Consider the following 27,643-nt stretch of genomic DNA (forward strand, 5'->3'; position numbering starts at 1 on the left):
TAATGGCAGACTGAACTTCATTGTATATTTTAAAAAAGCTCAAGAAAAACTAGCATTTTAAATAAATAAATAAAATGATAATATTTACCAGACTGAATGAAAAAAATACTTGCCAGAGTAAATAAAAAATCACTGTATCAATATTTACTGGGCTGAATAAAAAAGCATTACAAGGAACTGGGGCGAACGTGTGCAGAACACTTATTACATTTATTATAAATATGACTTTTCCCAAACATTTTTTTATGAATCAAATCTTCAAATTTTTATAGATGCGTTATGTATAACTGTTTATATGAATTTTAAAATGAAAATGCAATAAAAAAATTCACTGTTTATGTAAGTAGTTATTTAATAGAAAATTACCTCGAGTGGTTATAATGTCAAGAAATCTTGCTCTTGTCACTTTATCTGGATCTGGTTCTAATGCAACAACATCTTTAAATGCCTGACTTACTTTTTCTTTTGTTAAGGGTTCTTGAGGTCGATAGTTCACATATACTGGAATATATAAACAGATAGAAAAATATTTTTCTAACATCTAGAAATCTTTCTAATATTTTTCCCTCCAACATAATATACACTGTCAAAAAAGTATTCCACTGAACTTGAAATGAATTATAAATATTTAATAAAAAAGTAAAAAATCTTAAACACTGAAATGATCCATAAATGTTACAGTACCCAATTTTTTTATATGAAATTTGAACATTATATGTTTAATATTATAAAAATATACAAAAATATGTTATTAATTTGTTATTAACACAAAAGTGCTATTAATTTTAAGAAATTCACTACAGCAACATAACCCAACAGATTAAAAATGACTAATTCATTCATCTAACTTTGTGATGAAATGTTTCAGTATATAAGGTTCTAAATTCAAGGAAATTAAACAATTTGATTAAGAATAAAATCACATAAACAAAGTGGACTGTATCACTTACTTACTTTACATAACACTTTGAAATAGAAGAAATGCCGTCCACGTGACGACACAGAATTTTATGCACACATCATTCAAAGCACTGTAGCAATAAAAAACAAAAAAAGAATAGAGTACATAACTCACATATTTGAAAGGTTTGTTACCATAGCAACCATAATTGAATCATGAACCATCTATTGTTGCAAAGACACACTAAAAATTTGTTTAGTAAGGAAAAATACTAAACATAGCCCCTGGCCTTGAAGCCTTCTAAGGGTTCAAAAAAGACAAATAGTTAAAGCACACATAATAACATTAACAACAACAACAATAAAAAAAAAAAAAAAAGATTAAAATTCAACTAAAATTAAAGTTCAATGATATGAGAAAAGTCAATAGCTCATATTAATCATGATTGGGGATAAGACACAATTTAATAACAGCTCATTTGAAATCACCAGCAGCTGTATGGACTGTAGCCACTCGAACTTTCTTGTCGCTGCCTGGATGAATTAAGGCAATTCTTCCAATTTTCCATTGGGTTGGAGGCAGTTGTTCATTTTTGATCAGAACTAAGTCACCACATTTTAAATTTGGAGATGTACAAAACCTCTTAGCATGTTGTTGAAGGGTTGTTAAATACTTTGCACACCATTGTTTCCAAAAATGTTGCACAGTCTGTTGAACTAGAGACCAACATTTAAGTCTTGAAGATTTCACACCACTCAAGTCAGATTCAGGAATGGCAAGCAAAGGGGCTCCAATCAGAAAATGACCTGGAGTCAATGCACTAAATTTGTTTCGATCACTAAACATCACACATAAAGAACGGGAATTCATACACGTTTCCACTTGTGCAAGCACTGTTAAAAATTCCTCGTAAGTTAGAGTGTGGATCCTAATATTCATTTAAGATGAAATTTCATGGACTTCACATTAGATTCCCACAAGCGATCAAAGTGAGGAGATGTCAGAGGATTAAATAACCAAGTTATACCATCTGACATAATGTAATTACATACTTCATTGCTTTTCTTGATGCGAGCTGCATTTTTATTAATCTCCTTCAGTTAATTACTGGCACCTTTGAAGTTAGTTGCACAGTCACTCAAAATTTCAGATGGTTTGCCTCATTGGGCGATAAATCTTTTTAGAGCTGCTAAAAACACTGAAGTTGATAGATCACTGACAACTCCAAGTGTACAGCTTTTGTTGAGAAACACACAAAAATTGATACGTAACATTTGAAAGTTTTAGCTCTTCTCCCAACTTGGGACTTAATTGAATATGGACCAACATAATCAACACAAGTGACTGCATAAGGCCTTGATGGTTGAACTCTGAGCGAGGGTAAATCACCCATTATTTGGGTCAGTCTTGCCTCGATTTCTAATACATCTGTGAATTATCTTTCTCACTGCACTTCTCACCGAAAGAATCCAAAACTGTATTCGTAAAGTGTTTATCAATAACTCTTGACTAGCATGTAAATAATTGACATGGTAATGAGTTACGATGAGATTAGTGACATGTCCCTCCTTTGGAAGCAAAATAGGATGTTCGCTATTTTCAGGAATGTTTGCATTTTTTAAGCGACCACCTACTCGAATAATGCTTTCTTCATCAGGGAAAGGATTTAATTGTATTACTCGACTGCTTACACTTTTTAATTCTCTCGATATTCTTAAACAAGAGAGCTTTTGAGGAAATAAGATTCTTGGACATTTTTTCTCGCTGTTTTTGTAGCTAATCTAAGCTCAGCAGTTGTCAGAAAACCTCTTAAACGATTTTTGGAGAAGTTTCGAAAGTTGTAAATGAATCTTGGGTATAAAGAAACTATACGACGTAATTTTGTCCAAGATCAATACCGTTTAAAAATGTCATTGTCTTTTACTGTACAAGATATTGAAATGCATGTTTTTCTCTTTTCTCTACAAACTCCTTCATAATCTACGTCAGCACACAGATGTTCGCTATCAGGACATGCTTAGAAAGCTTGTGAATATAACCACGTAGGTGCTCACAATTCAGAAATTCGACTGAAAACATTCCTCTTGTACCTGAATCAGCTGGGTTCAGCTTTCCATTGATATGGTTCCATCTTACATTAGGAATTGTGTTCTGTATTTTGGCGATGCGGTTTGGAACAAACGGAACCCAGTGGTATGGTTCTGCAGAAATCCAGGACAATACAACAGGTGAATACAACAGGTGAACCAGACCAAAACATTACATATAGGAAACTCTAAATGTTCTAACACTGATTTAAGTAAATATACTAACAAAACTGCGGTGCATAACTCTAATCGCGGTAGTGATTGCGACTTCAGAGGAGCAACTCTCGTTTTTGTTGTTAAGAGTGAGATTTTGATGTCCAAATTGCGTGATATGGAAAGCAAATAAATTGCTGGACAGTAGCCTTTCTCGGAGGCATCACAAAAAGCACAAATACCAATATAATTTATGTCAGGAATCAAAACAAATATCGATATTTTTAATTGTTGAATAAGATGTAAATCATTTCTCAACTTCTTGGATATATTATCTAACACTAACAAGTCGTTGGATGACCATTTAAGCAGAAGAAATCCTCCATGTTTTAACATTCACAAGAGTTGATTTACTAGATTTTTGTACTCTTCAGTGTTTTGAGCATCTACCAAACAATCATCTACGAAAACGTTTTGAAGTACAGCCTTCGAAGCTAAAGGATAGTTAACCTGCTCATCGTATGCAAGGTGGTATAAACAATGAGTAGCCAAATACGGAGCAGAGGCAGTGCCATATGTGACAGTATTAAGTCGAAATTCTTGAATAGGATCACTTGGATTATCCTGCAAAAATATCCTTTGAAAGTCTCTATCTTAATTAACTAAAATTTGTCTAAACATTTTCATGATATCAGCTGTGACAACTACTGGGTAACATCTGATTTTGATCAAAACTGGAAACAGTTCTTGTATTCTAGGGCCTGTCATCAATATGTTGTTAAGAGATAGCCCTGATGAAGACTTACTAGTAGTATTTAAAAACCACACATATTTTGTTCATAGAACTACATTCCTTAATTACTGCATGATGTGGCATGTAGTATGCCTGACTTGGGGACTCTACACTACGAACTGGTTCTATGTGCCCGAGATCCAAGTATTCCTTCATTAATTGTTTATACATCTCATATCTATCACAGGATCTTAAGAGATTTCTTTCTAAAGATTTAAATCTCTGCAAAGCAAGATCTTTAAAATTACCCAACCTTGAAGGGTTACCTTTAAATAGAAGTTTCATTATATAACGACCATTTTGATCACGGAAATGTGTTGTTTTAAAGAATTCTTCCCATTCTTGATCTTCACTAGAGATACATTTGAGTTTAGGAATGGAGTCTACAGACTAAAATCTTTCAACTAATTCATTTGTATTTAACTGAAGATTATTCACTGTATAAGTGGTAGTTATATTTGAATCATCAGTAATAGTGCTCCCGGATATGATCCAACCCAACTGAGAACAAATTGTAAAGGATAATGATTGTCCTCTCTTTATGATGTCTCCCTTACAAATAGTAAAAAATAAATTTACACCTAACAAAATATCAATAGGTTTTTCTTTCATAGAACATAGGATCAGCCAAGACTAGATCATCAAAATGATTCACAATTTTAGAAGGAAGCGACATGTTAGGCACACCTGAAGTTATCTTTGGAGTCACAAAGGCATATGTTCGAAATTTGGAGTTTGATTCAAAGTGTGGGGTAAAGAACAATTCCACTTCTCCACCTGTTACAGTGTTGAATGAACCAAGGCACGGCATTTTAGTCCTTTTGTTAAGTCTACCTAACTTTAGTTTTTTAACACACTCTTCACTTATGAAGGTGGCTTCACTGCCACAGTCTAGTAAAGCCCTGCAAGGGATGGCTTTACCATTGGAAACACTAACGTTAGTGACAGCAGTACACAGTAAAACACGTTTTGCTTCACCTTTAGAATAACTAAATTGTCCATTACCTGTTGTAGAATTTGTAACGTCTTCATTCTTTGGTAAGAACACTTCAGCACTGGGGGAGAGTAAGGACGTTTGTTTTGGTTTCTCATTTCCGCTAGTTTTGGGATTTTGATCAAAATGAAGAACAGTATGATCGGGCAACTTACATGTCATACATTTATGTAAACTATGACAATTTTTCACTAAATGAGTTTGAGAAGATAAACAATTAAAACAAAGTTCATGCTTCTTAACAAATTCGATTCTTTTTTAGACACTTAAGTTTAAAAACCTACTACATTTGTGAAGAGAATGATCTTCCTTGTACATTATGCAACTGCTTTTACTCGACATTAAAGAAGTTACTTTGTAGAAAATTTCCTAAAATCTTTAGATTGGTTTCTACTATTCTGAAGGGTTTTAGTATGGCTTTTTAGTAACTCGAGTAAATTATCTAAAGTACCTAAATCATCTTTTTTCAAAGTTCTTTCCCCATCAAAATTTTATGTTTTTATTGAATTTTTCAGTTATCAGATAAACAAAAAAAGAACATCAGAAAGATCAGAAACTTAAAGCTTAAGAGTTCTCAAGGAACGTACACATTCATTCATTACGTCAACACCATGTAAAATAGCTTGAGCTGAATCAGAAACATTTGGCAAGTTAAGCATTTTATGGATTAATGCATTAATTAATTCTTTTTTATTAGAATAACGTTTCTGTAAAAGTTGCAAGGCAATATCATAATTAGCATCAGAAATAGGAATAGACTCAATACTAGACAGAGCCTTTTTTTTACAAAAAGCCTTTAAATATTGAAACTTCTGACATTTAGAAATATTCAGATTGCCTTAAAAAGACTTGCTACACTTGCCTTAAAAAGATCATAGAAACTAATAAACTCTTCTATATTTTCTCCTGTAAAGGACAAAAGTTTTAATTTTGGTAATGGAACGTCAGATGAATTTACCTTTGCTACACAATTTGTTTCGATAATAGAATCACTGGAAAGTTTCTGTAACTTTTTATTTATAGTTATCCATAATTCATCTAAAGTTTCTTGCATTGTTTGTTGTTCCGTAATGAATGTATCGCAATCTTTTTCACAATACAACAATAAAAATTTCCTCAAAGATAGAGTGAAGTTCACTGTTAAAAGCATCTAGTTTCATTTCGAACAATTTTACCTCTAAAATTTCTGCTTGTTCTAAATTAGAATTTACCTTGCCTTTAAATGTTATTACATTGCTTTTTAGAACTTCCTTTTTAGTTAAAAATGGTTTCAAATCAGCCATTACGAATAACAACTTTAGCAAAAAAGAAAAATTGGAATGTACTTACCCCAAAGCTAAGGTTTCTACACTATACCATGCCACATGCATAATCCACAAATCGAAACTGATTTCACCACGGATTTCATACACATAATCCACAAATCGAAACTGATTTCACCATGGATGCCATACACATAATCCACAAATCGATTCAAAAGTACACTACACAGATTATTAATCCAATACATTGCTGGTTTCCATGTTCACCACCTCCAACGAAAACGAAATTGGAAGCTAATTTGAATAAATCACAGATATCCAGCTTATTGGATTCACTTCTACGGTTACATGGACCAAAAAATGTTTAGGAATAAGTTCACAAAAACAAAGCAGACTGTATCACCATTTATTTTACATAACACTTTGAAATAGCAGAAATACAGTCCACGTGACAACACAGCATTTTATGCACACATTACTCAAAGCACTGTAGCAATAAAAAAACAAAAAAGAATAGAACACATAACTCACATATTTGAAAGGTTCATTACCATAGCAAACATAACTGAATCATGAACCATTTATTGTTGTAAAGACACATAAAAATTTGTTTGGTAACAAAAAATACTAAACACAATTCAAATAAATAATCCTTAATATTTACAGCATGATAAGATTACATATGCAAGTATAAATTACTTACATTCATTACTCATGGATTACACTTTTTGGAAAGAAAAATCCAATATACTTACAATGAAAAATCCCTCAGATCACGTATGAAATGAAAGGATAATGCTGTATTTAACAAATAATTAAAATAGTGTCCAAATTTTTATAGCAAAATGAATCATTATTGACAGAGAAATGGATAATTAATTATAATTAATAATGATTAATAATATTTCTAAATATAAAATTAAAAGACAGTTCTAATAAATTTGAGCTGTAAAACTATGAGCTGCAATAATAGTTTTCAGTTTTGGATTACATATTTATTGCTAATAAAATTATAAACATTATTTAAATCACAATTCCCATGTCTTTCTCACCATACAACATCATAAATTCTTTCATGTATAAATACCATCCCTCCAGTAAAAAAAGTAACATATTTAAAATCTTTACACGTTAAATATAAAATCGACTAATTTTTCTCGTGAAAAAATTAAATTTAAGGCTACATAATAAAACTGCCTCAAAAATATATAAAGAAACATGATTATTTTGAAGAAAATCAAGATGCTTTTGACTAATTATAAATAAATAAACATTTATGATAATAAAAGATTATGAAAGATATAAGATTATAAAATAAATATTTATACCTCATATGAATATTTGTTATAAAAATAAAATAGATTATGAAACAAATATTTACATTTCATGATATCCAAAACATTTAAGGTAGTTTTTTGCCCATTATGTAGATACTTGTTTTCAAAATTGACATCCTTATGCATCATCTCCAACTATAAAATAGATTTAGAAAAATTACTAAAATATCAGCAACAGGAAAAAAGGCAGTACAATATACTTTTTAAATGAACTATTAAATTTATCAGAAAATGAGACAGTACTGAAGTAGACAAATTCAAAGAGTAAATAGTTCTTTTAATTTTTCAGCAAAATATTCATTTATTACATTTTCAACTTCTGTTAACTGCAGTAGATTTCATCTACAAGAAAATTCTGTTGTTGACTAAACAGTTAATAACCGTATTATTTGGCTTTTTAAGCAAACAAAATTTCCACATTATTAGGCATTTTTTCCAAGTCATTTTTGCAGTATAAAATTTAGTATTATCTTGAAGAATCATCAATGAAGATAACTTGATAGTTAAAACAAGTTAAGTTAAAAATGATCAAACAAATGTCTGCATTAATGGCTTAATTATTTTCTAACAGTGTTAAAAATCACACCATCCATATCCCACCAAATGATAAGAAAAATCTCCTTTTAATACAATCCTGGTTTATCTGAGAGTCTTCTCTCAGGATCAACCACCTTTCTTTTCTTTTTGTTTTTTGAGTAATATTTGAATAAAGAATTCTTCATTCACTTTCACTTATAAAACACCTAAAGAATGGATCTTTTCCATGTCTTAAGAACAAAGATGAGCAAAATGATATTTATTGCCAGAATTCCTGTGACATGCAAATAGAAGCAGAAGAAAATCTTTCTGTTCATTTTATGTAATCTGCTGCTAGTCACTGGGCACAGTGAAGCCTCTCCCCTATCTCTTTACTGGAGATATGATAGTCTATCAACATCCTAAATTCATTATTTCCTAGCTCTGCTTGCCCATTTAGTTCTGTATTCCTCTTGAAAATGTTAATTTCAAAACTTTTTAAGCCAGCATAAAGCACTACCATTCACTGAAGTACATTGAAATTTGACTCACTTTTACAACATTTTCATACATGCAGAACTCATAACTCATATGGGGAATATGCAATTTATTACACGTCATCATTTAAAATTAATGAAATTTTAATTCAGCTCAATTAAGAATAAAAAAGACAAATTATAAAATTTTAACAGTTCGTACAAATGTTGCAGGCAGAATCACTCTTTACACTTTTGTACTTCCATGCCCTTTAATTTTAGCAAGCCAAAATCTTACACTATTTTCCTATTACGCTCATGCTTTTAAAATTATATTAATATTTTAAAATCATGTAATGAAAGCTAATTCTGAACAAATACCTAAAAAGGAATTTTCATGAAACCTTTTTATTATTATATTTTGCACAATGTTGAATTATGCTAAATTACACATTGTGCTGAATGAAAACACAAAATTTAACAGAGAAGTAATTAAACAGTTTCTCTTATGTTATTTCTCCTTAAAGTATTTTAGTTTTCTAAAATTATAAAAATCTGGAAATTCATTTTTGTATAAATATGAACTTGTATTATTTCTTTACTTTCAATTATTAAACATTTAATGATATGGCTCTAAACAGTTATAAATTCTACATGAGATATAAAGTTAAATAATATTACTGCCTCAGTAAAAAATCAATATATATATTATTTAAAGTTTCCCAAAATTGACTTCAAATTGAAAAATGTTAAATCTTCTTCATCTCATCAAAATGCATTTAAAAAAAATTGTACCAGCAAATATTATCATGATTCTCTTTTCCCTCTGAGTAGGCATATAGATACAATAAATCACCACCAGATTAAACTTTTTTTTTTCATTAAGTGAAAAAAACGACTAGTTATAAACTAAAAAATACAATTCTTCAAAATTTTCATTCATTTGAAGAATTTAAACATCAGTGAAATAGATTTTTTATGAACTAACCTACACAAAGATTGTTATATAACATGCAATAAATTTCATCTAATTCTTCTCAGCTTTCTTGATCCAGTTTTTAATGAACACACATAAATTAACCTTTAGTAAGATATCAGAAAATTAAATTATACAAAATAAAATGTTACATAGACTAAATGAAAGAAAATTATTAAAACTCATAGAACGATATGCTTTGTATCTAAAAGTGAAATTTTAAGTATATGTATATTCATGAAAATACATTCTCTGAAACAGGCTGCAAGCTATGGTTTGTGGATGTCTCTTCAAATAAGCACTCAAGATCAATAAGAAGAAACTGATGTTTTATTGTAATTAAAAATTATACCTAGCAAAGTAAATAGTTGAAAATAACTCAAGATGAATGCAAACAGTAGGAAAATCGTCCTTAGTATTACAGAAGTACTATAAATTTCCAATACACAAAGTAATTTCTAAAGTACAATTCAAAGAACACTTTAAGCAACAATCTCCCTGAGAACTTATTAACAACTGTTTTCTCTCGACTGTCATATCTGTATTAAATGGTGTTGCACAAGCTTCTAGGAGCTTTGGGTAAAATCATTTCTAGAACTGAAAATGTCTTTGCCTAAAACTTTCAAAAAGTTACTAAGTTGGCAAGAAACTGCCAAATGCAGTCAACTTGGTGACAAATATTGTTTCCAATTCCGTCAGGTGTGTTCTGGTTGAGCGATTTGAACAAGAAGTTGCCAGATATTGTCACTTGGTGACAAATATTGTTTCCAAAACCTGTCAGGTGCATTTTTGCCTATATCTTGAGTTCTAATTGAGATATTTTAACATATTAAACATTGCTGGATTCAGAACTGAAAAATCTACAATCCCATACTCGAAATAAGCACAACAATAAATATTATCACAACAATATTTAAAAAAAAAACAGAGTAATCAAATTAAATATTTTCAGAAATCTGCAACAAAATAAATGGCAAGGAGAAGCAGGATGAAATACTGTTGTAGATGTACAATGCACTTATAAACTCTACAGAGTAAGTTATGCAGTAAAATACATAGATAAAGCAAAAGTAATAACTACAATACTGTACATCACTACTAAATATTAAACAATGCTTTTATATGCTACTCAGTTAGCTTCAACTAAAGAGGAATTAGAAAAAAATTCTACCTGAGAACAGAGATCAAACATAAAAAAAAAAAAAAAAAAAAAAAAAAAAAAAATGTTTACAACAGACCATTTCTTAAACTCCACTGTTTTTTTTTTTTAAATACAGGGCAAAAAAAAAAAAAAAAAAAAATGAAAAATGATTAATTTTTAAATAACTAGTATATTTTACTGCAGTTGCAAAATAAAGTACATGAATTTAAGAGAATACTTAAATTACATATATTCTGCAGAAATATTAGCTTATGGCATTAGTATCAGTAGCAGATAGAATTGTAGCTATCAGGTGAAACAATTTTAAGAGACGCATAAAAATAAATAAATAATTTTACCCCGAAATAAATACAACAGCAATAATAATAATAATAATAATAATAATAATAATACAAACTTCCTTTTCTGACAAAAAGCATCCAAGTGCTGACATGATATAACTTAAAAAATGCACAGGAACTTCACCTTTGAGGACAGGCTTATCATCAGCCCCTAATTTTAACATCTTCCTAGAAACAAAAATTTAACAAATACATAATCATAAATTTATACGCATAGGAATTATTAATGTTGTATATAAAAATGATATTTTAACTGATAATAATTTTATTATTGCATATTATATACCCTATTCCTCACTTACTTTCCTTTTCTTTCTCTTTTTTATTACTAATTTTATGACTCAAAAATTGAGAGAAGAAAATCATGTGAATAATTTAATTTCTAAAGCAGCAGTTACAGTAAAAACATAAAAAATGAAAAGCAGTAACAGATAAACTACAGATAACTATTACAATTTTTTTTTCGCTAAAAGAAACCTACATTCAATAAGAATACCCAGTAATATTAACATTACAATATCTAATAAGACATCTTCATTTCTACTTACCTGTACCTTGAATCTCACAGATTTTAAATATTGGCTCTGCTATTCCTTAGGATTCAAATCATCCATAATTAATTAGAAATGGTGAATGTGCAACTGAAATCACAGAAATTCTAGACTCCATTGCAGTTCATGTTTGCTTTATTGTGACTGATCAGTGCTTGTATAGTAGACTGGCATACATTTCAACATTTAGAAGGGTAAAGCTTGATATGATCTTCGCACTTAGCTTGTGAGGGTTTGTCTTTATTAGTAAAAACAACCATTATGTGAATGAATTCATTTTAAAATTTAGAGGAGTTACTTCTCTGAGCATTTTGAGGAAAGAGAAAATTACATGGATAGTTTTAAAATTTTCAGAACTTGCCACTAAAAAGCTAAGGGAGAAAATACACAATATATGGTATATCTACAAGAATTTTTCAATATTGCATGATTGTGTAATATGGCACATACATTTGAAACACGATAGCAGAATCTAATGTTCGAAGTGCTTGACCATATTACCGTATTTACTCGTGTAATAGTCGCACTAACATTTTGAAGCAAGTGACAAGTGACGGGGGACATGGGCACTGTGCCTCTACCATACTGGTTAATCAGTACAGCACCACATCCATCATTAACTAGAACAGCCCCAGATGTCAAGAGGCGGCGCCACACTGGCACTTCGCTGAATTAGTATGCATTGATTAAATATATAAATACAGTGTCTTACACGTCGTTCAAGATACATATTACATGATTTTCTATGGTGACCTTCATAGCAAATTATAATTACGTGCATAAATTATAATTACACGCAGTTACACATATTGTTACATTGAATAATACCTTGACAATATATAACTTGATTAAAATATACTTTGAAATACATTGGACAGTCACCATATGACTTGATTAAAATATGCATGGAAATATGAACACTATATATTGGGATGCATGTGATATAACAATGATTATATACATGACATATATATGCAGTAGCTACTCAAATTAAGACAAGGTAAATATATAACATTATGCAGTGCAGGATACATTAGCACATAGTAGAGAATACAGTACTTGTCATACAATGTTATGAAGCAGAAAGCAGAAAAAATCCTCAAAACTGTACAATATTGAGCAGTATATTTCCCCTGCATAACAGTTGCATCTATGTGTTCCCACTAAAAAACTGAAAGAAGTGCAATTATTACGCAAGTAAATATGGTAGTATATTTATAATACTACATAAAAAATTTGGAAACATTCACCAGAAAGTAACTAATTACTGTAGCAAAACCATAAACATCTTTAAATATCCTTAATGGAATACCTTAAAAACTATTTAATAATTTGCAAGTTTAATTTTTTAAGCAACTTTTCTCCTGTCCATCATTGCAAAATTGCAAATTAAAATATTTTAATACATATTAAAATGACAAGGAAGCACTTTACATAATAAAAAATATAGGAAAAAATATTACATTTCCAGTTCTAAAGCATATACACTATACAAAAGCCGTTTCTTCATTTCTTCTGGATTTTCATTAAGAGGAAAAAGACATTTAAAAGCATCAATTCCTTCCCCACCTTGTTTTTCAGCTTCTTGTAAAGCACTAAAACAATACACAGATATTCATATTACTGCATAATTTAAATGGAATTTTTTGATCATTCAATTCATTTGCTTTTATAGAACCTTTCATATACAGCACTGATGCTGCTCTTCAGTGAATATCAAATAACATGCCGATTTCAAGACTTGGGGGGGGGGAGGTTGCTTTTTACTATACTAGCAGCCATTTTGCATATACATAAAAATGCAGTTCAGATTGCACACTAAAAATATTACAGTAGTTATAAATTCTCAAGATTTAATAACTTTCCATGAAGATATTTAATTCAAATAATTGCTTCAAAATACAGAAATACAAAGCAAGAAAAACTTATCCTTTGCAAATCTTCTACAATTTTATCCTTCTTTTCTATTCATGATTAAAAGAAAAACTTGAATCACAGGAGTAATATGGTTTCTGATATTAAAACATTGTTTTTGGTCTCTTTATCTGTTTATATTTTCAACAACAAAAATGAATTTTAAGAAATAATAATTAATATTGTATATAGTTCCGAGGTGAATAACTATGTATCATATTCAAATCCCTTAATCAATGTTTCAGTCTCATACTAAGCAAAAGTAAATTAGACCTTTTCACAACAAAGATAAATTACAGAAATCTAAATTTTTCCTTAATTTTGATCATAAAATGTTCTTTTGATACCATTTTTGTGGGTAGCTTTTTTCTTAACATGTTGTGACTGGGCATAAAAATGGTAACGAATACTGAAATTATTTCAGCACCCCAATAAACTATGATTAACATTAATTAGCTGTTTGTGTTTCTGTCATCATATGATAAATATCGTGCATGTGCACTTCAGCTGAATGGCACATGCTTTTGCAATTCTCCCATATGACACAGAGTTGAGATTATTAGAATAGAATGTCAGGATAAGGCTCTGTAAGCCAGCAGAAATATTACAATATTAACTTTATGTAAATTATAGTTGTTTATTTCATTCATGTTACAATAAAAATCTGATGCTGTCTATGTATGTGTTATGAAAATGCCTGCATCATGGAAGAACTGCAAATACATTCCCATTTTGGGAGGAATTTCGGCTCAAATTCAGAATTTTGGAATTCAAACGGATGAGTGAATAAGCCAAATCAAAAAATTAAGTAAAATTTGACTTTATTTTCAAGTATCCAGTTCTGTTATGTCCAAAAATATTCCAAGTGCTTGTTAAGAATTATCTAATTGTTTTTGCCTCACGTGAGGTTTTATTAGTTGCTGCAGCTAGTAGCTGAAAAATTTATTTTCTACGAAATTTTTGTTTGCTGAAGAAATTATGACATTTAGTTGAGAGGCTGTTTTTATGCATTTGACGAGATAAGATGATTTAGATTTTGAATGTAAGAAACTGAAAACTTGTATATATTATTGTATGGTTTTCAACTGTGTTTAATGTAAATGTGTCAACCATGTTGAATGTAATGTGCAAAGAATGTGCAGCTTTGTAAAATTAGTTGTAAAAATATTCAGGAATTGAAATTTTAAATTTAGCGAAATGTAAAAGCTAGCTTGGGTATTTTAAATGTTAGTCAGGCTCTCCGGTGAACACAGTTAATACATATTGAATAAGTACACTAGGATGAGAAAATAGGGTGCTGTTAAAGTATAGTGTGTCTGAGCTTACTAACATGTGGATCGTTGCTCAGGTCATGAAGCTGTGTTAAAACACCTCACTTTCACATGCACTGAAAATTCAGTACATGCATATGCTGGAGAACTAGGGGTGGAAAAGAAAAAGTTAAATTTGTGAAAGTGAAAAAAAAAATGCATGTTTTATCAAAATATTCAATTAATATTAGTTGCCTTCCAGATCCTCTTTAAGGACCTCAACTATTGAAGCTAGCATAGATGAAAATATGTTCCTGGAAATTCTGTTGTTAAATTAAAAACTTATTGTATTTAAGTAGCATTTATATTATAAGGCTGACTATAAAAGTTTAAAGTTAGAATTAAAATTTTTTGAACAGGTCGTTTAAAGACCTTATTTTTAAATATTTAAATTCTGGCAGGAAATAGTGTAAGGTGTTACTTTATTCCAAACAGTTATTTTTAGTTTGACTTTCCTGTTCCTCCCGATTTCAGTTTCCTGCTGGAATACAAATTTTGTATGACATAGATGTAAATTTTAAACATGTTTTCAGAAACAGTATTTAAGCTTCATTGCAAGAGTTCAAAGAGTAGTAATGGATTTAGTTTCGATGTTTATGCTGTAAGTTCAAAATTAATTAATTTTATACTGATATTTCTTGGCTCAGCTTTGCTGTGTGCAGTCGATTTTGCTTTAGTTAAGCTAAGGAACCAGTCATTAGATTATCTTAATTTACTACTGAATCGTTATATTCTTATTTTCTGTTACGTAGCCACAAGTGGTGGTGATTTGTGAGCACGAAGTGCATGCATTGGTTTTAATTTAGATTTAAATAAAAAGGTTTTTTAAACCTTTCAACTGCAGTATTTATTCTTAAAAACATAGCGAGAATTCACTACTTAGTCTTCAACATAGGGTTTAAGAGCATATACTCACAAAAACTACACGCAAATTCTATACAGCTAATATACTAACTTTGGACTTACTGAGAAGCCTCTGCTATGATTGATGGTAGTCCATTCCACACGCTTTATGGAAGACGTCCTAATGGCTCATTATCTATCTTGAAAACATCATGGACTAATGGAATCCATATTTCTCATGGAAAACTAACCTATTCAAAATTATAAATTCAAAAAAAGCTGCTGAATTATGCAGGACTTACAGTTGTTGGCAAGCAACAAGCTTATGCATTTTACCACAACTGAAAGACTTACCACAAAGTGTGTATTTAATTATGGCAAAGCACACTAGGGCTATCTGCCTAAGGGGAGGTATACCTTCGTGGAGGACTTTCTAAGGGAAACTGGCTCGTATACACGTTACACATGGGGAAAACCACGAAAACACCCATGCAGCCAGCCCGTTTGCGGGATTCGAACCTCGGACCGAACTACCAGTGTTCAGCGACTTTACCGCTCGGCCACTGGTGGGCCACTTACCACAAAGAATTTAAGGAAGGTGACAGACATATAGTCTTAATCTTTGACAGTGAAAACAAAGTTTATGCAAGATGGATTGGATCTGCTACAATCATAAAAAGGCATACTGATTATAGTTATATAGTGCAAATGCCTGACAATACTTTGAAGCATGTTCACACAAACAAGATATGGGAGTTCAAGTGTGCTGTGAATAATGAGTGTGATATATAATGAAGACACTGATTTTGGAAAAGTTGAAAGCATTATAAGAATTGTTCCACTGAAAGCAGAACAGTGATGGAAGACTTTAGTCTTATGCGCTTCGAACCATGAAAAAAAAAAAAAAAAAAAAAAAAAGGAAATTTTAAGAGAGAATGCCAATCTAAGATCTGGTATTCCAAAAACTGCCAATCTTGAAGAACATAATACCAAATTAAAGCCTGAAACCACAAAGAAGCAGATACTGTACTGGATATCCAAAGTTCTAAAAAAATGAAGTTGATTGACAAATAGATGATCTATTAAAACTGCAACTAGATGTTGAATCAGAATGTGAAAATGTGCATCCAAAATTTTGTGTGTCAAAGAAAAACGGAACAGTATGATTATGTGTGGACTACTGGTATGTGAACCTGCAAACTGAAACTGATGTCTTTTCAAACAGAAATGCTATGGACCTAATTTACCAAGTGCCAAAGTCCAATTACATCACTTTGAATGATCTTTTTAAAGAATACTAGCAAATACAATCAAACCCTGAATGCTAATACTTGACTTCTTTTGTGACACACCAAGGAAAATATGATTTTGTAGTTTCACACTTTATATTAAGGAAAGAAAAAAAAGCCACAACTTTCCAGAAGGCTATGAAAAACTTCTAACCAAACATAAAAATTATGATGAGTCTTATATTGATGATCTGCATTAACAACATGATTATACTTTCCAGTGATTAAAATATGACTGAAAGACTTTTGGAATATTATAAACATTTTGACTATTTCCTTTGAATATTTTTTTAACAGATTACACTAGAATTTTGAACCTTTGAAATTTTTCTAATGTTATATTATTAATATTTAGGTATAGTTTGATAACCTATGATGTTTAATTGTAATGATTGATTTGCAAACAAAACCATAAACAAAATAATTTGTTTATGGATTTAAGATAATTTTAAAGATTTAGGTTTAAGTAAATGATTGGATGTTATGATTAAAACTGAATTCATGTTGAAATAATTTTAATGGAAATTAGTAAGAATTGGTTAATTAAGCTTGAAAATTTCATGAATATTAGTGTTTTGTTGTTGAGAAATGTTTAAATGTGGATTTGACAGGTCACTGAAAGATGCAATCAAATCATTTATGGGGAAGGTGTAATGATATGATAAATACAATGCATGCACACTTTAGATGAATGGCATGCACTTTCATAATTTGCTTATTTGACATGAAGTCAAGATTATTAGAAAAGAATGTCATGATAAGGCTTAGACATGTTATGCTCCAAGCCAGCATAAATATTACATTATTAACTTTATGCAAATTTATGTATCTATCTATTTTGTTCATGTTATAATAACGTGTTTGTCTTACACTGCCCAAATATGCCTGAAATTGAAAATGCCCACATCATGCCATGTCTATGTTAAATATTAATACACAATAACACGCCGAATAAATACTAATTCAGAAGTCAAACAACAAAAATCAGCGTTATATTTACAAAATTTTCACAGGACTAGTTTCGATGGTTTTACCGAACCACCATCTTCAGCTGCAAAACCGCAAATGAACAAGATAGAAAATAATGATTAGATAAGATAAGAAAGTCTGGACAAGAATAAGCAAGTGGCGCCATGTGTTGGTGAAACCAGAACTAAAACATAATTTCTTTAAAGGCCGAAGGTAAATTTGGATTAAAATTAGGATCGTTAACTAGAACAGAAAGATTTTTATGAATGTGAAATGCCTCTAGAAAATCCAGTTCTCCAATGGAAGATGTTTTTTGAATAATTTTGGCAGCAGAAAAACTGAAAGTGTGGTTTTCGGACCAACAATGTTGAACAACAGAAGACTTCTGTGTTTCCTTTTTTCTAACATATGCCTCATGTTCCTTGACGCGAAATTTTAGGGCTCTCTTAGTTTGGCCAATGTAAATTAAACCACACTGGCAAGGAATCCTATAAATACTCCAGGAATTCATATCCGGAATGGGGTCCTTGAGTATGGAACTCGGAATTTTATTGATGGGAGAATAAACAACCCGAAAGTTAAATTTCTGCAAAATATGTGCAACTTTATAGCTAATTGATGGAAAGAAGGGAATGACAACAGAATTTTTATAATCTCCTAAAACAAGATTGTGCCTTTTAGTGTGTTGAGATGAGAATTTTTTAACTGCTTGATTGATAATGTTGGGTGGAAAGCCCCTGTCAATAGCTATTGCTTTTAAATACTTTAGTTCTTCATCAAGGGATCGTTTGGAGGAGCAAACTCGAAGAGCACGGAAAACATAGGAATAAAATGAAGCTAACTTTTGTTTAGTCGGATGACATGATTTAAAGTGTGGTGGAAGGCAAACCGATGAAGGTTTACGGTAAACCGTAGTACTGAAGTTGGATGTGTTACGTGTGACCAGAATGTCGAGAAACGAAAGAGAATTGCAAGTCTCAAGTTCAAAAGTGAACTGAATAGCAGGATCAATAGAATTCATTGTTGAAAGAACTTTATTTAAATCATCTTTATTACCTTCAAACAGAGTAAAAGTATTGTCTACGTAGCGGAACCATGCCGGGAAGTTTAAAGTTTCAAACAATTTTGATTCATAATAATGCATGTAGATATCAGCCAGGATGGGACTGAGGGGGCTTCCCATGGCTAATCCCTCAGTTTGCTTGTAATATTTATTTTGGAAAACAAAATGTGTTTGTTTCAAACAGAGTTGAGTGAGAGAAATTAGCTCATCAATTTCGATGCAAGAGAAATGAAATTCGCGAAGTCTGGTTTCTAGACATCTTAATGCACCCTCCACTGGGACATTAGTGAATAAAGCCTTTTAGTGGGACATTAGTGAATAAAGCCTTTTAGTGGGACATCTCCACTGGGACATTAGTGAATAAAGCCTTTTAGTGTGTTGAGATGAGAATTTTTTAACTGCTTGATTGATAATGTTGGGTGGAAAGCCCCTGTCAATAGCTATTGCTTTTAAATACTTTAGTTCTTCATCAAGGGATCGTTTGGAGGAGCAAACTTGAAGAGCACGGAAAACATAGGAATAAAATGAAGCTAACTTTTGTTTAGTCGGATGACATGATTTAAAGTGTGGTGGAAGGCAAACCGATGAAGGTTTACGGTAAACCGTAGTACTGAAGTTGGATGTGTTACGTGTGACCAGAATGTCGAGAAACGAAAGAGAATTGCAAGTCTCAAGTTCAAAAGTGAACTGAATAGCAGGATCAATAGAATTCATTGTTGAAAGAACTTTATTTAAATCATCTTTATTACCTTCAAACAAAGTAAAAGTATTGTCTACGTAGCGGAACCATGCCGGGAAGTTTAAAGTTTCAAACAATTTTGATTCATAATAATGCATGTAGATATCAGCCAGGATGGGACTGAGGGGGCTTCCCATGGCTAATCCCTCAGTTTGCTTGTTTACAGCACAAGAAACCATGAGTAAATTTCTAAGAGAAATGTTTTTAACCTTTTTTACAAACTCTATTGAATTTTTTATGGTGTAAATGTTATTGTCTAATAAAGTTGAAAATCTAGACACTAAATATTTAGCTAATGGATACGAGGCAGTACCTAAATTTGATACAATAGGGCGGAAAGGAATACCACTTTTATGAATTTTGGGAAGAGCATATAATCTGGCACAATTCGCAACAGATGGGATAAGTGAATGTTTTAAGTTGCCTGAAATGATTTGTGAAGATTTGATCGCAGTTGTTATTTTTGACAAGTCCGAAGGTGAAGGATCTTTAGGATTATATGGTCCTTCGTTTAAGAGTTTAGTGACACCATCGATGTAAGTGTTCCTATCCATGACGACTATCTGGCCACCTTTGTCGGCCTTTGAAATAATAATATCCGGGTTAGAATGAATTTCACGCAATGTAGCTCTTTCTCTCGCAGTTAGATTTGGTTTCAAAGGTTTATTATTGAACTTCACATTATGAGTGATAAGATGCCTAATCATTTCTTTCTGTGAATCTGAAACTTTACTGAACTTGAAAGCTTTTTCGATAGGAGCCAAAATCTTTGGAATCGAGGGTTTACAGGTTTGTGAGAAGTTAAAATTATATTTTAGAATTCTCTCTTGTTCTTCTGAAAGACTAACATTAGAAATATTAACTATTGGCTTGATGTTTACAATGGGAAGATTTGAACTACTTGAACTGGAAGATTGTAAAAGAAGTTTTTCGAATTTAACTGCAAGGGTGTTTTTATGACGGTTAACTGCATTCTCCGTTCTAGACAAAGACTTTTGTTCAAGGGCAGTGAATTTTGCATATGATTTAGCGAGTTCCAGATGAAGCTTATAGAGTTCACGTTCAATTTTGGACAATTGTTGACGTGTATCCCTTATGACGGACCGAAGTAAGGCAAGCTTGCAATTTAACAGAATTCTTGAAACGCGACTCGAAGGTTTTTGATTAGATTTGATTTGAATAAAATTTGGGATCAATTTTTTACATTTACATTTAAGTAAAAAGTCAAGATGATTCAGGAATTTTTGCCATTTCAGGCGTAATTTAGTGAAACGATTAACGGATGACGGCATGATAAACAATACAGAAAATCAAACTAAATTAACTAAACAATAATAAAGCACACACAAAACAGCAGAAAAATCCCTCACTGAAATTAATAGAAAACAAAACGTTTGTAAGCAAAATGCATGAAATCAGACAAGCAAAACACAATATCCAAATATACAAAATATAAACATAACTTGAAAATTGCAAAAAAGTACTTACCGAAACTCATGCAATCACAAAATGGCGGCCACACCACGTGCAAAAAATAAGCCTGTTTGGGGCTTCTATAATTAAGACAGAATAACACGCCGAATAAATTCTAATTCAGAAGTCAAACAATATAGTGTCTTAATTATAGAAGCCCCAAACAGGCTTACTTTTTGCTTTCTTTGGCCGCCATTTTGTGATTGCATGAGTTTCAGTAAGTACTTTTTTGCAATTTTCAAGTTATGTTTATATTTTGTATATTTGGATATTGTGCTTTGCTTGTCTGATTTCATGCATTTTGCTTACAAACGTCTTGTTTTCTATTAATTTCAGTGAGGGATTTTTCTGCTGTTTTGTGTGTGCTTTATTATTGTTTAGTTAATTTAGTTTGATTTTCTGTATTGTTTATCATGCCTTCATCCGTTAATCGTTTCACTAAATTATGCCTGAAACGGCAAAAATTCCTGAATCATCTTGACTTTTTACTTAAATGTAAATGTAAAAAATTGATCCCCAATTTTATTCAAATCAAATCTAATCAAAAACCTTCGAGTCGCGTTTCAAGAATTCTGTTAAATTGCAAGCTTGCCTTACTTCGGTCCGTCATAAGGGATACACGTCAACAATTGTCCAAAATTGAACGTGAACTCTATAAGCTTCATCTGGAACTCGCTAAATCATATGCAAAATTCACTGCCCTTGAACAAAAGTCTTGGTCTAGAACGAAGAATGCAGTTAACCGTCATAAAAACACCCTTGCAGTTAAATTCGATAAACTTCTTTTACAGTCTTCCAGTTCAAGTAGTTCAAATCTTCCCATTGTAAACATCAAGCCAATAGTTAATATTTCTAATGTTAGTCTTTCAGAAGAACAAGAGAGAATTCTAAAATATAATTTTAACTTCTCACAAACCTGTAAACCCTCGATTCCAAAGATTTTGGCTCCTATCGAAAAAGCTTTCAAGTTCAGTAAAGTTTCAGATTCACAGAAAGAAATGATTAGGCATCTTATCGCTCATAATGTGAAATTCAATAATAAACCTTTGAAACCAAATCTAACTACGAGAGAAAGGGCTACATTGCGTGAAATTCATTCTAACCCGGATATTATTATTTCAAAGGCCGACAAAGGTGGCCAGATAGTCGTCATGGATAGGAACACTTACATCGATGGTGTCACTAAACTCTTAAACGAAGGACCATATAATCCGATCCCTAAAGATCCTTCACCTTTGGACTTGTCAAAAATAAAAACTGCGATCAAATCTTCGCAAATCATTTCAGGCAACTTAAAACATTCACTTATCCCATCTGTTGCGAATTGTGCCAGATTATATGCTCTTCCCAAAATTCATAAAAGTGGTATTCCTTTCCGCCCTATTGTATCAAATTTAGGTACTGCCTCGTATCCATTAGCTAAATATTTAGTTTCTAGATTTTTAACTCTATTAGACAATAACATTTACACCATAAAAAATGCAATAGAGTTTGTAAAAAAGGTTAAAAACATTTCTCTTAGAAATTTACTCATGGTTTCTTTTGATGTAAAATCATTATTCACCAATGTCCCACTAGAGGGTGCATTAAGATGTCTAGAAACCAGACTTCGCGAATTTCATTTCTCTTGCATCGAAATTGATGAGCTAATTTCTCTCACTCAACTCTGTTTGAAACAAACACATTTTGTTTTCCAAAATAAATATTACAAGCAAACTGAGGGATTAGCCATGGGATGCCCCCTCAGTCCTATCCTGGCTGATATCTACATGCATTATTATGAATCAAAATTGTTTGAAACTTTAAACTTCCCAGCATGGTTCCGCTACGTAGACGATACTTTTACTCTGTTTGAAGGTAATAAAGATGATTTAAATAAAGTTCTTTCAACAATGAATTCTATTGATCCTGCTATTCAGTTCACTTTTGAACTTGAGACTTGCAATTCTCTTCCGTTTCTCGACATTCTGGTCACACGTAACACATCCAACTTCAGTACTACGGTTTACTGTAAACCTTCATCGGTTTGCCTTCCACCACACTTTAAATCATGTCATCCGACTAAACAAAAGTTAGCTTCATTTTATTCCTATGTTTTCCGTGCTCTTCAAGTTTGCTCCTCCAAACGATCCCTTGATGAAGAACTAAAGTATTTAAAAGCAATAGCTATTGACAGGGGCTTTCCACCCAACATTATCAATCAAGCAGTTAAAAAATTTTCATCTCAACACACTAAAAGGCACAATCTTGTTTTAGGAGATTATAAAAATTCTGTTGTCATTCCCTTCTTTCCATCAATTAGCTATAAAGTTGCACATATTTTGCAGAAATTTAACTTTCGGGTTGTTTATTCTCCCATTAATAAAATTCCGAGTTCCATACTCAAGGACCCCATTCCGGATATGAATTCCTAGAGTATTTATAGGATTCCTTGCCAGTGTGGTTTAATTTACATTGGCCAAACTAAGCCTTAAAATTTCGCGTCAAGGAACATGAGGCATATGTTAGAAAAAAGGAAACACAGAAGTCTTCTGTTGCTCAACATTGTTGCTCCGAAAACCACACTTTCAGTTTTTCTGCTGCCAAAATTATTCAAAAAACATCTTCCATTGGAGAACTGGATTTTCTAGAGGCATTTCACATTCATAAAAATCTTTCTGTTCTAGTTAACGATCCTAATTCCAATCCAAATTTACCTTCGGCCTTTAAAGAAATTATGTTTTAGTTCTGGTTTCACCAACACATGGCGCCACTTGCTTATTCTTGTCCAGACTTTCTTATCTTATCTAATCATTATTTTCTATCTTGTTCATTTGCGGTTTTGCAGCTGAAGATGGTGGTTCGGTAAAACCATCGAAACTAGTCCTGTGAAAATTTTGTAAATATAACGCTGATTTTTGTTGTTTGACTTCTGAATTATGTTAAATATGTCAAGAACCCATCTCATGACAGAAATATCACAGGTATACTTATAGTAACATACAGGTTAATAAAATTTTTGGAAAATTACAACTTCAAAAATTTATTACCGAAAAATTTCACAGAGACAAGAAATGAAATCCTCTGTAATGAATGAGTACTTTATTCATTAGTACTTCACAATCAGATTATTAAACATTAATCAGATTTTACAAAACAATTACATAAAATCTTATTTATATAACTGAATTTATCCCCAATATCATACACAATTAACCATAATTTCATTATTTAAGGGCCAGATTTTATTATGTACTTTTATTAATTCTATGATTCTTTATCAAGAACAGAAAATAAATTAAACATAAAATTAAAAAGTTTTAAATATGATCATTTTCCTAACCCAAACCTTGCCATCTGATCATTTTCCAAACCTTGTCATTAGGTTAACTCTTACACATATTTCAATAATTCTTTTAAATATTTTTGTTTTTCAGAACTTAGAATTTTTAACAGCTTCTAATTTCCTTGATAAAAAAGGTTTAACACATATAAAAAAATTGCAAGATGTATTCCATTTACTCTAATGTCTCGAGGACCAAACGATGGGAATTGTGTGTAACAGGTACACAAAGAGATTGGTGGATTAAAAGAGTTGTGTTTTAAACTACACTTGAAAAATGAATCGAAATAATAAGCAAAAGAACAAAGGATATAAAACAATTTCTTAATTAGGTACCTTTATCAACAGTGAATAAGAAAGTTTAAAAAATAATTACATACATTTGATTGATTTCATACAAATAAATCCAAGAATCCATAATTCCAGCAGAAAATAAAAAAGTTTCTTCTTTGTTAGGAATTACAGTGCATATCTAAAAGAATGAGGCAAATAAAATGTAAGTTATAGTTTAGAATATTATATAACCCAAGCATTCACATGAAATTTAAAAATTTAGCAAAAATTTCCAAAACGTTTAACTTCTTTATAATTTCTCATTCAGCCATAAGGTACTATGAAGAAATGCTGTTTTATGGATTAGGTAGCAGTATAAAGTCACAAAATTTAACTAAACCATTTTCTAAAAGCTGTATTAAAGCAAGATATGTAAAAGGGTCACTGTAATTTATATAAGTTGCCAAAACATATAAAGCAACAGATATACATACAGTTACTTACTACAATTAAAATAAATAAGCATCAATTTTACAGAATTCTTAAGATATTTTAGCATTAGATTTAGCTTTACTTATTTTTTATTACATGGATTCTTAAGATCTAAATCGTAAAAAAAAGAATGCTAACTAAAGAAAAAGTAATCAGTATGTCAAAACTGATAATTACTAACTGTCATAACAAAGTAAAACTGTAATCAAAATTAAAAATAATCAACCTGTAAAACATTTTATTAACATGCCTATCACTTAAAAACATTCTAATTTCTCATATTTTTAGAAAAAGTTGAAATTATGTTCTTCATTTGCACTTAATTTAACAGAGATAATAATTTTCAATCTTTACTTTGCTTCCAAATTTATCCTTTCAAGTAATCTTATTCAAGTATTGCAAATTAAGTTGCGTGAAAAACAAAAATGTACTAGGCATTTGAAAACTTTAAGTCATTTCATGATTTTTTTAACTTGAAGTAAAAATAATAATGCAATAAAAAAGCAATGCTATTCCGCCAATAGTATTTAATTGATCAAAGAACTAAAACTGAATAAAATAATATTTGTTTTTTTTAATATTAGCTTTAATCTTTTAAGTCTTTAAAGAATACTAATTGAAATAATTTTAAAAATATTAAATCTGATGTAAATTATCACTGTAATTTCAAAATAAAAAAATACATGAAAATGTAAAATTTTGCAACCAACATATATAAAAAACAAGGTGCACAAAAAAGATAAATATTTTCACTTCATAAGTCTCATCAATTGCACTAAGTGCGATGGAATTACCATTATCTATGCAAAAAATAATTAAAAAAATTTATGAAATTTCAGGCAATGATTTGACTAACTACTAAAAACATTACTGGATGAATTTCATACTACAGGTGCTTATAAAAACTCTCTGGAAATCCATCATAGACATAGGAAGACCAGATGTCCAGGTTTATGATTATGTCTGGGATTTTTGTTCGAAATTGAAAAATATTTTGGAATTTTAAACAAAACTTATTGTGTATCTAATTAATTGGTTTTAGGGCTAAATGCATCAATGGCAGTACAAAACATTTTTTCAACTACAAACTACTTCTGATGACCATTTCTATAATTGTCTTCAGAAAAAAGTCGATTATATGGGTGTATATATATATTATATACCAAATATTCATGTAGTGACTTTTATGACCACACAACACCCAACAAAGAGCTTCTAAAGAAAATATTAGTTAATGAAAAATATGGAAGAGTGGAACAACAACAAGAATTCCTGTTATCCATTTCTTATTTACAGAAATGCTGCAAGAAATATGCAGTCTACTTTTCAATAGCTTGAATATTTTATTATCATTGCTGTATAATTTTTTTTATTCTTTTGTATGTCTGTGATACATGTTTAATTAACATACATGTAGTACGTTTTATAATCATGAAATTGCTTTTCATAAAGCTTTCTGGACATAGGTATTTATAGAAAATTTTCAGAGAAGAACTGAAGATAAATAATTACACTAATAAATTTTTATTCAAGTCTTTAATTGTGAGACCAGTAAACAGATTACAATATTGCACACACAAATATATATATGCATACACTTTACATCCATCAATACAGTTTTTTCCCTCTCACTTCAACAAGGTTACATGCAATTCAACATGATGGTGAAAAATGCATAATCTTTACTTGATAGTTCCTATTCATAGGTACTTGAGACAGAAACTTGCATATGGCAGCTTTAATTCACAGTTTAAATTGAATATCCTGGTTATTAAAATTCCAGCTATTTTTTTTTTTTTTTTTTTTTTTTTTTTTACTACCAGTAAAAATGTTTATTAGTGTATCCCTGCAAATATTTTATTTAAAGATACCCAGCCTTTTAATGATGATAACTTTTAGACTATAAGATACATCTTTATACTTGAGACCTAAGTCACCTAAAATTATAATGTATCTTAATATTCAAAATTACGTTAATACATGGAAAGCTAAGCAAATCATGAATTTACTATAGATGGATAAATGAAACTGTCACAAATTCCAAAAGAGCATATCTGAATGAAAATTCACAGGAAACTGTAGAAAGAAAAACAATTATCAAAGACAAAAGTCTTTAAGAAATGTGGCATATAATGAATTAATTGGAAGCAAACATAATTCAAATTTTGAAAAATAAAAGATACAAATGTTTAAACAATCAGTGATAAAGCTAGTGACAACATTAAGACAGCTAGAGGTAAACTTACCGAGTGTTGGAGTAAATTATAGTAATAATAACACACACAATAAATAATTAAATTAAATTAAATTAAAAATATAATTAAGGTTAAATATTTTGTAATAAAATACTTTTTCAAAAAATTGCCTCATAAATCTGTGGTGTGTCTTATTGGTCCAGTGCAACTCA

General features: G+C 30.7%; 1 protein-coding gene across 5 annotated transcripts in view; it reads right to left on the bottom strand.

Moving 5' to 3' along the window:
* The window catches only part of LOC118195399 (cilia- and flagella-associated protein 251-like), a 158,387-nt gene that overhangs the window by 27,345 nt on the left and 103,399 nt on the right, over positions 1-27,643 (bottom strand). For 3 of the 5 annotated variants that reach the window (XM_085818581.1, XM_085818583.1, XM_085818582.1), the window contains 5 exons: positions 24,852-24,943; positions 13,013-13,144; positions 11,055-11,166; positions 7,572-7,662; positions 367-501 (listed from right to left, as the gene is read on the bottom strand). In XM_085818581.1, coding sequence (XP_085674707.1) covers positions 367-501; positions 7,572-7,662; positions 11,055-11,166; positions 13,013-13,144; positions 24,852-24,943 — 562 coding nt within the window. Of the gene's footprint in view, positions 1-366; positions 502-7,571; positions 7,663-11,054; positions 11,167-12,608; positions 12,721-13,012; positions 13,145-24,851; positions 24,944-27,643 lie in introns of those variants that run through there. The other 2 variants (XR_015041669.1, XR_015041670.1) reach the window with 2 other exon arrangements.

The sequence above is a fragment of the Stegodyphus dumicola genome, chromosome 6 (genome assembly GCF_044657685.1).
Source record: "Stegodyphus dumicola isolate Sdum_Otavi_A_Nest chromosome 6, ASM4465768v1".
Classification (NCBI taxonomy): Eukaryota; Metazoa; Arthropoda; class Arachnida; order Araneae; family Eresidae; genus Stegodyphus; species Stegodyphus dumicola.